The 14,164-nt window shown below is 41.8% G+C and overlaps 1 protein-coding gene across 11 annotated transcripts in view; it reads left to right on the top strand.

Moving 5' to 3' along the window:
- The window catches only part of Adam22 (ADAM metallopeptidase domain 22), a 223,724-nt gene extending 211,959 nt beyond the window's left edge, over window positions 1–11,765 (top strand). For 10 of the 11 annotated variants that reach the window (XM_034518878.2, XM_076913095.1, XM_076913098.1 and 7 more), the window contains 2 exons: window positions 2,988–3,111; window positions 5,410–11,765. In XM_034518878.2, coding sequence (XP_034374769.1) covers window positions 2,988–3,111; window positions 5,410–5,430 — 145 coding nt within the window. In that variant the 3' untranslated portion in view covers window positions 5,431–11,765. Of the gene's footprint in view, window positions 1–2,987; window positions 3,112–5,409 lie in introns of those variants that run through there. The other variant, XR_013103903.1, reaches the window with a different exon arrangement.
- Window positions 11,766–14,164: the final 2,399 nt, after the last annotated feature.

Here is a 14,164-nt window from a genome sequence, read left to right as displayed (position 1 = left end):
ACTGGCTAATACTTATCCCAAAATTCAGTTTGTTTTGTAAGTGAATGACCTTGGCTGAGCAAAAGCCGGATTAGAATCAGATGTCTTCCTTGGGCGGTTGTGATAGATTGTCCGTTTATTTGCCCTAACCTAACCGACCCTGTCTTGTTCTCTCTTTGTATTTTGATTCCTGCTCTGGTCTTTTTTCTATCTGCCCACCTGAATCTGTTTCCTGTCTTTTCACCACTAAGGATGTCCTGCTTGGTTTCTCTTTTTCCCTTTAGGGTCTAAGTATAAATTACCTAAAGTTTTACAGTGAGAAGCCATGGATTGCCATTTCTATGGGGTTCTGAAGAATACTTCCAGTTTGTTTTGTTTTAACTACTATTGTTTGTGCCCATGGCGAGATATTTAAGAACAGGGCTGGGTGCTCAGTGAGGGGAATGGTTTTCAGTGCACAGTGTTGGTCATTTGAGCTAGGGCCAAATTAAGGCTGATGACACTATAAACTAACAACTCATGCTATGAAAACACACACACACACACACACACACACACACACACACACACACACACACACACACGTGCCTACTGCAGCAAACTAAAATGAGGACTTGGTTTCCATGACCAGTTAATGAGATTCGGTTGCATATCTGAAACTTTTCCTGAACACAGATTCTTTTAAATCTTACAGTGATTTGGCTAAGAAGCTGCATTGGGTCCATTTTAGAAGTATGTAAACCCAAGCTTTACACTCATACACAATGACTCCTCACTTTTAATATACTTTAAAAACACTATTTAGTTTTTAAGTTATAACGCATATATCAGGAGCTTGGGGAACAGCTCAGTTGGTGGCACACTTTTTGTGCTACTTGAGTTCTGTCCCCAGAACCCACATAACAAAAGCTAGGAATGGTGCCCTGTGTTTGTAATTCCAGCTCTTGGGAGACAGGGACAGGTCAGTCCCTGGTGTTTAATGAGCAAGCAGCCTAGCCCTATGCCTGTAAGACACAATCTCAAAAGGTAGGGTAGACTGTGTCTGAGGAGGAACAGTGGAGACTGACCTCTGTCCTATATACACAGCATACACTGTGTACATGTACACATGCACATCTTCACAGACACACACACAAACAAACACACACTCACACAGAGACACAGACACATACACATGGAGACATACACAGGCACATACACACATGGACACACACACACAGAGACATACACACACAGACACACACACAGACATACACACTCACACGGAGACATACACATGCAGACACACACATGCACACATACAGACACACTCAGACACAGACACACACACACGGAGACATACACACACAGACACACACACTCACACAGAGACATACACATGCAGACACACACATGCACACATACAGACACACTCAGACACAGACACAGACACACACACACGGAGACATACACACACAGACACACACACACATGGAGACATATACACACAGACACACTCACACAGAGACATACACACACAGACATACACACTCACACGGAGACATACACATGCAGACACACACATGCACACATACAGACACACTCAGACACAGACACACACACACACGGAGACATACACACACAGACACACTCACACAGAGACATACACACACAGACATACACACTCACACGGAGACATACACATGCAGACACACACATGCACACATACAGACACACTCAGACACAGACACACACACACACACGGAGACATACACACACAGACACACACACACACGGAGACATACACACCCAGACACACTCACACACAGACATACACATGCACACATACAGACACACACAGACACATACACACATACATGAAAATGTACAGGCACACACACACAGATACACACACATGCATACATGCGCGGGCACACACATACAGTAAGTTGCTTTGGTAGAACTGAAATCAAAGTCCTATTACTCTTCCTTACTTTCACCCTCCCAGTGTGGAGAGCTTTAGCATAAGAGAAGCAAGCCAAACAGCTGCCTGACTGCCTTCAGCAGTTCCTGAGAGGGAGCCATCCTGAATAATTTTCAAAAACAGAAGAAGCATTAGGAGTTAAGGTTTAAAAGTGAGTGGGGCCACTCCTGGTTTTTTCAAGTGTACCATTGAATTCCGCATCTTACAAAACGAGAGTTAGCTTGAAAGCGAGGGGAGTCTTTAGGGAAAGGCTTAATCTGATCACTGCAGGCTGACCCAGTCACAGCAGAGGAGGGCTTTAGTTAGAATGTAATGGGATAGCTAGCTCAGTGAGAGCTTTCTAACTCTCACAGACAAGCGGGAGCAGACACATCTCTCCTAGTGTGCTCAGCACAGTCACAAGTATTGCAGTTGCAATAGAAGCATCAAACCATTTAAGTGTAAGGCCGAGGCTTTCCTGGAAATGCTGGTTTAGGGATGAAGTAGACAGTTTTTATACGTTCTCATCAGACTTTGTTCGGCTGGCCCTCTGCACTCCTTACTGCTTGCATGTTTACTAATTTGTTACTACAACCCGTGTTTTCCTTTGTTCTTCACCACTAACACACTGGCCTCTGAATGCATGAGTCTTTGTATAAACTAGAGTCCGACTTTGCAACCAATGAACACATCCATGGTTGGATTTCGGGTCCTATTTGATATTATTGTGCTTAGAGAAGCATTTTCAGTGGTAAAATAAAATAGACTGTTTACTTAATTCACTGTTATAAGCTCTTAAAATATTTCCTCCCTTTTCCATGTTAACTGTTTATTGTAAATGAAATTTCATTGTTGGCTTTATAGTTTAAAAGAATGATTCTGTGGAGCTAACAGTTAACCATTCCATTGGCGTGCTAAAACCACAGCACTGCAGTTACAGAATGGTAGTTGTACCCCAGGTAGTTAAAGCTTTGCTCTAGATGCTTAGTGATGCTTCGCTTTAGAGATGTGAAGGATGGTACCAGCCATGACATGATGTTTATTTCTCATACTCTCAACATCTCAGGACCCTGTCACCTGCCAAGTCTCCTTCTTCATCAACTGGGTCTATTGCCTCCAGCAGAAAATACCCGTACCCGATGCCTCCACTTCCTGATGAGGAGAAGACAGTGAACCGACAGAGTGCCAGGGTACGCAGCACCCCCACGTGCTTTATACTTGACCATTATTGGGATCTTTGAGCTTACTTTTTGTCCATCCCTCCGTTTTTCATGTGTTTGTTTTTGTTTTGTTTGCTTGTTGTTGTTGTTGTTGCATCAGTTCCAGGGGTGGATTTTAGATGTAAAGGGGAATAACTTGTAATATTGAAAGAATACAGCAAAGGGAATGGTAAAACTTATTATTTTGTGGTAAAAACTTAATCCCAGGGCCTTGTTACCTTGCTTTAAAAAAACTGCTCTAACTGAACCATACTCACCTCCTCCAAAAAGCCAGATTTTTAACATGGTTTATCTTAATTATTTTTAATTATGTGTGTGTGTGTGTGTGTGTGTGTGTGTGTGTGTGTGTGTCTGTGAGGATGTGTGCATATGAGTGTGGGTCCCTGAAGGCCAGAAGAGGACTTCATTAGATTCCCCTGGAGCTAGAGTTACAGACAATGGTGAGCTGCCTCCCATGAGTTCTGGGATCCAAACTCCAGTCCTCTGTAAGATCAGCAAGAACTCTTAGCCAGAGAGCCAAATTAAAAAAAAAATATGGAGATATTCATCCATATGACAAAAATGGAATTTACCAAAAACTTTATATAAATATTTGGTCCCTGGTACATCTTTGTCAGTATGCCTCTGTCACAGCATTCCCTCAATGCATTGTTTTTTGTGATCTTTGGGATAGAGTTCACAGGGTCAGACCAGCCTCTAGAGGTTTTGATGAAATGGAGAACTGAATAGCACAGTCCAGTGCCTCTTATGACCAGCTACATTCTGATGTTGTTCCTACAGGGAGAAATCTGAAAAAGGTGAAGGTTGGGAACCTCCAGAGATTTATCCAGCTCAGTGTTCTGGGTTTTTAGACTTTTTAGTATCTGAAGGGTTATTTTTATTTATCCTTGACCAACCCAGGGTCAGTTACACACACACACACACACACACAGAGAGAGAGAGAGAGACAGAGAGAGAGAGAGGGAGAGAGAGAGAGAGAGAGAGAGAGAGAGAGAGAGAGAGAGAGAGAGAGAATATGAATGAATCACTAAAAAGCTGGACAGATAACTCTTAACCAATCGTCTATACAAATAAGAAATGGTGTTTGTATCAATGGGCTCAAGAAGCTTTGGTGTACATGAGAATTGTCTGAGAACTTCAAAATAGCTTAACTTAAATCCCTCCCACTGAGATTTTGATTTAGTTGGTGTGATCTGGCTACCAGAGCAAATAGATTTAAAAACACTTTTGCAGATTAGGACTGAGGAGATGGTTCAACAGGTAACAATAGGTTTGCTGTACAAGCCTAAGGATGTTAGTTCAAATCCCCAGTACCCATGTAAAAGGCCAGGTATTGTGGTGCATGCCTGCAATCCTGGTAGTTGGGAAGCAGAGGCAAGAGCATCCCTAGAGATTTCTGGCCAGCTAGTCCTGCCAAATCCATGAGCCCCATGTTCAGAGGCACCATCTTAAAAAAAAATGAAGTAGAGAATCATAGAAAAAGGTGCTTGACATTGATCTTCCATCTCGACATGCACAGACATATGAACATGTACACATATGAAACACACACATACACACAATTTTTCCACATAATTACACAGCTGTAATTGAGAACCAGTATTTCAGTTGGCAATATACTGGCTACAATTAAAAAAAATAGGCAGCTTAAAAATAATATTTCAAAATTCTGTACTTCAAAATGTAATGTTTATTCAAAATTTTAAGTAACATGAAATCGGGCTGTGAGAGGTTTGTTTTTGTGTTTCATTTGTTTGTTGTTTATTAAATGGTGGAAGTTGTTAGAACAGTTGATATGGAAGCTGGGAGATGGTTCACTAAGCAAGGAATCTGTTGTGGGGCCATGCAGACCTGAATTTGAATCCTTACACTCCACATAAAAAGCTGAGTGTAATTGCATGTAGCTGTAGAGCCAGCACCAAGGACCAGAAACAGGTGGATTCCAGTAGTTCACTGGCCAGTGAGTTACCCTGTCTCGAGGCAATAAGGTAGGGGAGACTAAAATAATATACCCAAAGTCTTCATCTGGCCTCCCCATGCACGGGCGTATGCACACATGTTCATGTGCATGCACCCAGCACACATACAAAGAAGAAATGTTAATATCAGGTTTAGGAGAGAGCTCAAAGTTTGTCTATTTTTTTTTATTCATTTATTAAACAAGAACATGCACTATAATTACTTATATATGGTTGGACTTCTTCATAGCTTAAAAGGACCACCTTCTGTTGTTATATGGTACATGATTTTGCTTTCCTCTGTTTGCAGCTATGGGAGACATCCATTTAAGAACAACTGTTTACATGTGACACATCGAAACTGTTTACTTCTACTTTTCTAGAAACCCAGCCACCCACAATCACTGCAAATCTATCTGCTCTCTGGACGATTTCAAGACCCTCTGAGATACCAGAGGCGAAGAAGCCACGGGTCATACCTGGATACCATAGTTTTTTTGGTTTTTTTTTTGTTTTTTTTTTTGTTTTTGTCATTGGCTTAAGGTTTAACCAAATGGTAAAAAGAATACTGGAATGTCACACTACAACAAGGAACCATTTATGGTCTGGTATTGGTATGTTAATGGATAATCTGCATGACAGAAATATGTAGAATATCAATAAAATTAACTCCCATGACCCAAGTTTAGCAGGTTTTCCTGAGGGACAGAAGTGGATTCAGAACGGAGTGTTCTGAAACATATCCTCATTGCAAACAGTAACGCCATATGCATGAAGCTTCTGGTTATTGTTTTCCATGTACAAGGAAACAACATTTCATAATAGAAACTAGCATGCAGGGGCTAAGGCATATAGGAGTTTTCTGCAGGACTGCAGGTCTGTAAAGCTTTGAGAGGCCAATATCCCATACGCAATCTTTAAACATGTATTTTTATTTTTTACTTTTCATATTTATATTAGCATACAAGAACAACTGTACATATGTAAACATTTTTAAAATTGAAAAAGTAACTGTTACACATAAGTGTATTTTTGCCAAATGCCTACAGTCAGTCACAGTTCTGTCATTGTCCTCCATCCTGTGTCTTCAGAGTATAAGTGGATGATATTGTACATAGCGTGGTCAGTGCTGTAAAAGGATCTCTCCAGAACTGGTGTGTGTCTGAAACATGCGATTTCCTTTTAAAGTGTATACAGTCTGGAAGAGGTTTGATTGAGTAAGCGAGAAAAATGCTCAAACTTCTAGCCTCTGCATCTGGCCGAAGGAGGAGTCCAGATGTGCGGTAGCCATGAAGCTTTCAGGACACCCTGGAGCTGACGGGGTCTTTGGGAATCTGCCAGCCTATCCACTCCACGTTTAAGACACATGGTGCCTGTCACAGTAGCTGTTCTCAATCAGTACCAGGGCATATCAACTAATCTTACCTGGAGGCCATGGAGTCCGCTCTTTTTCACAAAGTGTCTTCTGTGATTGGCCGGATGCACCAAAGACATGGACCCCAGAGTGGAGAGCTCCCTCTTAACCAGTGCCTGAGCCTTGTCTGGTCTGCAGTTTGGGTTCCTAGACAGTATCCTTTCAGTCATTCTTATCTGTGAAAGGAATGGCTCCCTTCCACAATTTTCACACGTTTCATCAATAGGATGTAAGTCCCAGAAGGTCATTCGGTCTGCCTTTGAATAAGATGGTGGATGGAAACCTGAGCAAGGCATAAAATATTAAATAAGGCCTATGCTACACAGATGCAGTAACTGCAAAGCTAACCATAAGCCTGCAAAGGAAAGAGCCTGTGTTTTGTGTCCTATAACTTTTGATACACTTTAAAAAAAAATTGAGCGTTCTATGTGAACTCTTGTCATTTAAAATGAAACATTAATAGCTGTTTCAGTGCAATGTTGTCATAAAAAAAGAAAGTCCCTCTAGTGAGATCTGAAGTTGATAGTTTCAGTTGTGTGGTCTGCTGTGAAACACACTTCTGATTCCCCCTCCTCCTTGCTGTTTGATGTGAGGATTGGAGTCATCAGACAAGAACCCAGAAATGGACTCTACGCTTGATTTCTTCCAAGAAGTGTCCAGAAACACAGTTTGTTCCATCTATGTGTAGAATTGTCTTAGATACCAAAACTGAAGAGCCAGACTAGAAGAAGGCAGAGGTATACTCAGTTCATGTCTTTTGCAATGGTACACTCTTCTGAAACGCACTGAAGGTGTTTGAAAACCAATTTAATAAGACAAAATTATACAGTGAAAAACAGCATTTTTTCATGACAGGCAAGGATATAGGTTGCCGATGGCTCAATAAAGCAGTCTCAGACAAAGGCATAAATGAGTGTTGAACAATGTCTCCACATAACTTAAGGTAAGGACAGAAGGGCAGACAGGTGACAGATGAGAGAGATGTAGCAAATGAAATGACTTTTGAACAAGAACACTTTAAATGTGCACTGAATGTTTCTTGGTATTGAGTATATAAAAGGCTAATGTAATATAAGGTTTATTTTGAGTACAGAAAAAAAGAGTTTATAGCTTTGAATGAAAGGTGCCTCATGTAAATATGCTTTGTAGTTAGAGTTAGTTACATAAGCCCTAATGTGAAAGAATTCACAAATGGTTAGCTAGTGAACTGATCACCTGTCTACCTACTGGTCTTTCCTTAACTTCTCAATTATTTTTACCTGGAGTTATTATTGAAAATTAAAATCATTATCACGTGCCTTTTGGGAGAAACAGTTGCTCTGGCTTATAATCATCTTCAGACAAAATAGGAGGAAAAGGTCTGGCTTAACTTGCAAAGTGATTTTAGAAATATAATAGCTTCAGTGTTCCAGTCCGGGTCTCTATCTCCCATGTTTAAGCATTCTTAGAATTGTTTTTGGAATTAACAGACTTTTAGTCTTGATGGATGGCTTCAAGAAGTATGTATCCTTCCATTTAACTATGTATGACTTCATTCACTGAGGTAGACAGAATAGACTCGTGGAATCAAATCCAAGCACAGTGATCATTTCATTCTTAAATGTCTGTTTTGAAGAGGAACTTTGAAGCTCCATGGTTTGAATCATGCAACTAATATTCATACTTTTCAGTGTGCTGTGGGGTCGTCACTACACAGGGAAGGGCAGCAATATGTTCATTGGATGCCGTTTCTCTTTTTCATAATCTTGGCATCGATAGGACTGCAGATAGTCCAGATGCCTGAGATGTCCCAATAAGCAGATCATTTCTGTTCTCCAATGAAAAGGAACATTCAAGTCTTTCCACTATGTTAGCAGGGGAAGCCTGCAGTGACAGAGAATCCTTAATGAACTGGCCAGACTCACTCTTCCCGGCCATTTTCCTTAGATGGGAAGTCCTCCTCCAGAGTCATCTAGATAGAAAATGACTCTAGTCACACTCAGTTTGCAGAAAGAAATCAGTGCTGCTTAGATGCCGCAGTATGTAGATTCTTGGTGTTCTGCAGTGGCTAGCTTTGAAGAACAAAGCCAGACACCCAGCCCTTCACTTAGATGGGCAAGTAACTGGCAAGTAACTTCTTTAGAGTTACTCAACAAGCATTCCTGTGGATAGAAAACCAGGGCTTAGGGTGTCATCTTAGCAGGTAAGCGGGGTGATCTGTTTCACGATGTGATGGTTTCTTCTCCTTCTGGCTTCACAAGGCTTTTAAAATAATGTCTGCACAGGTCGGTCCAATGTTGTCTTTATGCATGAGAGATTGGTGGCACGTCTAAAAGAAGCCACTGTGAAGATAAAATTAGATATTTTCTGCCCACCAGGGGTATGCGTGGGGGCAGAGGGGTTGTTGTGTTTTCCAGGACAGATCCATGTGCTTTTCTTCTGTTGAGCACCTTATATATCTGCTGACTTCATCCTGCCTGTTGCCCTAGACTTTCCGTAGCTACTTTACCTGTTGCCCCTTTTTAGACTTTGTCCGTTTTGGGGGGTTACCTTTAAGCGAGGAAAAGTGTGACCTCTACTTGCTTCTTTGCAGATTTCAGAGTCAAATTTGTTCATTTCACTCCGTGGGTTTTCTATTGGCCTGTAGTTCCATCTTAACCTTAGATTCAGAGAAGCCCTTCTCTGAAGGTAAGATTACTTCTTACCTTACTTAAACGGAAAGGAAAGGAAGGCTGTCTGGCAGGTTGCAGCATATAACGAGAGGGAGACAGAGTCTGGAACTGATGGGAGTAGAGAAAAGCAAGACACCCAGGTGCACAGCCACGCAGGGCGCAGCCGGCTGCAGCTACTGGCTGCCATGTTTGGGACATTTTTCTTAGGATCCGACTAGCAGCAAGTTGGTTTGAGCTTTGAGACACTTGGACTCAAGTTAGCAGCACATTTTCTGCTTCTTATGTCCCTAATCGTCTGTTTTGTTCATTTTCTTCTATATCTGCCACCTGTTTCCCTTCCCTCCCCCGCTAAAGCAGTCACGTCGAATTTTTTATTCTTATTTGACGAGCTGACAATTCTGCGGAAGATGGCTTATCAGAGGCTCGAATACTTAGTTTCCTCCTGTGGGATAGGTTAAGACTACTCTGACTTCAAAGGCAGGATCCTTTCTCTGGGCACAGAAGAACTGGGGACTGGGGTTCCAGATTCTCCTTTATTGTAAAGAATTGAGTTGACGTTGGCGAGAGCCGCTGAGGCAGCAGCCCATCAGGCTGTGCGTGAGCAGCATGCCGCGGAAGTGTTTAGCTGCTCGCTGTTGGCACGTGCTTACAGCATATGCTCTGTGGGGTAGGAACTTTCAGCTCAGAGTTTCCTACCTCACCTGAAGGCACAGAACAAAATTGTCCCGGACTTGGAGAGCAGAAGGTAGTATTTCCATCCTTATTTTACTCGTGGTTTAGCTAGTCCTCAACATGGAACACCTAAAGCCAGGCATCGGAAACTTACAGGACCATTATCGGTTGTACCTCTGCCCTTCAAATCCGTGGCCTTATGGAACAGTATCATTGCTATTGGATTTGATGGCTGCATTTAGAACCTTCCTACTTCCAAAGTTCCCTGTTCAGTATCTGTGCGGTACTTTTCTTCTTGATCAGAAGCATCCCCTATCATACAGGCCAGGGCCTTCTTTAGCTAAAATGAGAATTAGGAGAACCACCGAAATACAGAGCAGGGGTGGGGGTGGGGGGGAGGTTATCTTTCATTTTCTTTTGACATGCTGGTTTGATTGTGCATCTTGGAATTCACTAAGAGATGGGTCTCAGGGTATAAATCTCAGGAAGTGAGTAAGCAGCACAGAGTTTTGAGAGATCCTGGGTCATTCAGTCCCAGCATGGGAGCACAGTGGACATCCACATAAAGCGTGCAGGGGAGCTCAACATGGTCACCAGATATGCTGGAGGGAACTACTGCTGCCAGGAACAGACATGGGCTTTGCAGCTTTCTGGAGTGTTACCTTTGGAAGTATTTTACTGTCCGGTGTCCCTTGTATTGTTCATAGTGGGAGGGGCTTTAGAAGTAGCAGGTGTGTCCATCACAGGTAGCCCGTGGAATCAAATTCAAGCAAAATGTATTTTATTGTTTCATTTTACCAAAAGGCATACAGTGAGACAAAGGAATCTTGTTAATATACACAAAGCCACCAGTTTCTGTGTTTATGAACTAGTCTCCCCTACATGTATGAAGATGCATGTATGCACATTCTGCATTAAACATGGCATTTCTGGACATGATTTGTTTTGGTTGTTGAGTTTTAAAATAATGCAAATATCCCAAATCTTTAAATATAGCGGTGCTAAGTTTTATCAGATAACACAATACAGAAAGTGCTGAAATGAATTCAAACCTTTAGGATTAACACCAGGGTTCCTGTTAAATTATACACGTGTATCACTGCCTGATTTGAAACCCCACTTTTCCTTTCTAATCCAGCACAGTATCAAACTGTGATTCTATAACTCATCTTTTTAATGGCTACAAATAACCCAATACCTTTACCTTTTTTTTTTTTTAATGGAAAACTTTTCTTTTTAACACTAACTGCAAAGTGCTTAGCAAAAGGTTCCTTCTGGATAACAGAGAATTATTATTATTATTAATTATTATTATTATTCCTCCTCCTTCTTCAACTTGTTGGAAGACTTGCCCCTCCAACTGAGCATTTCCAAAAGACAGTTTTCAGACACTTCACATTTCACCTAACGAAAGCTGTTCATATGTTGGTCTGCATTAGGTCTTTGCCAGTGTTTCCCACGTTCATAGCCTCCGAGGGGTGATGCCCATCTGCAGATGATAGAAACCACCCCATGGGGAGCTGTGAATAGCATCAGTGTGGTTCACTTTGGGTAACTAGGTACTCACGTGTATATACTTAGATTTGCATCATTCAAACGTTCTCTCTGCTTCTCCGCACGCACTTCCAACTCTTACGCTATTTTAAAATTCACTGGGTTTGGGTAAACACCAACAGAAATGTAAATGGTGATTGCTCTCCTGAGCAGACGTGATTTGTTTTATGGCTGTTTAAGTTATAAAGTTGTTCTCATATCGTAGGTGAATAAAACCTTGCTGTTTTTAGAGGTCACTGTAACTCAAGATTAAAATTTCTGGCACAATGTTATTAGTGTTCACTTCTGAAGCTAATAAGATAACAGAGTTTTCTATGTTACTCTCACTGTAACATCGATAAAGTGACTTTCAATAAAAGATTTCTGTTATTTTGATGCATAGCTCTTATTTATTTATTTATTTATTTATTTATCTATCTATCTATCTAAATGGACAGTGTCCCCGAGAAGCTGTCAGGTGATTCTGTTCTCCTAATCCCCTGAGAGACAAGAGAAAAACTAGTGTTCCATTTGTTCGGCAGTTCCTCCAGCGAGGTAGCAAGGGACTGGTTTCCAGAATTCTCTCCTGCCCTAATGAAGTTTTACCCTTGTTTTCACCCCACAGCCCAAGGCTATACCTGTGCTGCCTCCTAAAGCCTGAGTCTTCGATGGGTATGTTTTAGGTTCATGGGTTCACTGTCTGAAACTGGTCACCCCTGGTCTCTTTATCTTGTCCAAGCAGCCATTTTGAGGTATCAGTCATTATAGTTTCTTGTCCTTTGATCTGTATAGGTGTAGAGTCATAAAATCACTGAAAAAAGCCCATACATTTATTATAATATTAAAAATTGGTGACTGCATGTTTATTATAATATTAAAAATTAGTGATTGCATATAGTTCCATTCTTGGTTTCTAAAGTACTTTAATCATATAATTAGTTGTAGCAACCCTGAAACAGTAATGCACCAGATGAACAAAGCAATCTGGAAAACCACAAAAAGCTTAACCAGTATGTCACCTCGGGACTGATGTTACCATTTGCATATTATGCTATCCTGGGAAGAGCTAGAGCCTTTCAATCTACTGACTGTGTAGTGCAAATGTATGGCAGCAGTTGCTAGGATGCTCCAGACCTCTGTCTGCTACATTTGTATAGAAGTCTGCAATGTGCTAAAAGTTCTTTACAAACTATGCAATCACCTGATGTGATAAAATTAAAGCATGCATCTCCAAATTAAAACAATACCGAAATGGGGTGTGTGAGCCCACAGGTTTACCATGCTCCAATTATATGCTTTAACTGGAAAAAAAAAATGAAGAACAAGTTTTAAAGAAATGATAAGGCCAGGTGTGGTGGCTCCTCCTTATAATCCCAGCACTTGGGAAGCTACAGGAGGAGGAGAGCAGTGAGGATGAGGCCAGCCTGGGCAGCAGAAGCAGGTACCAGGCAGTGAGAGCAAGAGGCAAGGAGAAGGAAGTGAGGAGATGCCCTAGAAGCAGAGAATGGAACAGCCCAACATCAGAAAGAAGCAACACAGGACCGGATGTATAGTGATAAAACCCGATGTCATAGGAGAGGCAAGCGTGTACTGTATTCATCTGGGGGGGGGGGGGAATTTTCTAAGTACACAGGCAAAATGAAGAGTAAATCCAAGCCTTTCAGGAGGAAATGAACAGAAAGAGAGGATGCGTGGAGACTTGCATTTAACCATTGACTGTTAAAACATGAGTAACAAGACACAATGTGTTAATACTTGAGGAAATATTCAAATTCAGAACCAAAATCTAAGTAGGACATCTTGGGGGTTATTCAAATGACAGGGCAGCTTAATTATATATTAGGACTTTATAGGATGGTTTCCAGCCTTTTCATCTTCTGGGGACCCTTCCTCCTTTTCTAGGCAGCCTAGGCCCAGGTCAGAGCAAAGCTGTGTGACAGGTCAAATAAAATATCTACCCAGATGTCCCACAACAGAATAATAGACACAAAGTGTGGTTCATTTACACAATGGAATACTACTCAGCTATTAAAAAATGAGGATATCATGAGTTTTTCAGGCAAATGGATGGAACTAGAAAATATCATTCTGAGTGAGGTAACTCGGACCCAAAAGAACATGCATGCTATGTATTCACTAAGTGGATATTAGCCAAAAAAAAAAAAAAAAAAAGTACAGAATATCCAAGATACAATCCACAGAACTCAAGGTTAATAAGCAGGAGGGCCCAAGTGAGGATGCTTCAATCCCACTTGGGAGTGAGAAAAAAGTTATCACGGGGTGTCAGAGGGAGGGAGGGGTCTGGGTGGGAAAGGAGTCAGGGAGGGGAAAGGGGAAGCATGATCAGGTATTGTGGAAAACGGGCCTGAAGTCATAGGGCAAGCAGAAAGAATGATAACAGGCAATCTCAGGAGGTAGGAGGGGGACCCTCTAGAACGCACCAGAGACCTGAGAGGTGAGAGACTCTCAGGACTCAAAGGGAGGGACCTTAGATGAAATGTCCTACAGTGGGGAGAGGGAACTTGTAGAGCCCACCTCCAGTGGAAAGACAGGGCATCACGTAGAGGGATGGGTTTGCTGTCCCAGTCAAAAGTGTCCCTGTCTAAAAGAACTGCTGGGACAAAAATGGAAAAGAGACTGAGGGAAAGGAGGGCCAGTGACAGGGCCAAATTATATCCAGCTCAAGGGGAGGCCCCAACGCCTGACACCATTACTGATGCTACTGTGTGCTTACAGACCGAAACCTATCATGACTGCCCTCTGAGAGGCCCAACAAGCAGCTGAAAGAGTCAGAT

Source organism: Arvicanthis niloticus, chromosome 15 (genome assembly GCF_011762505.2).
Source record: "Arvicanthis niloticus isolate mArvNil1 chromosome 15, mArvNil1.pat.X, whole genome shotgun sequence".
Classification (NCBI taxonomy): Eukaryota; Metazoa; Chordata; class Mammalia; order Rodentia; family Muridae; genus Arvicanthis; species Arvicanthis niloticus.
The sequence above is the reverse complement of the archived record's forward strand: the minus strand, read 5'-3'. Positions and strand labels throughout refer to the sequence as shown.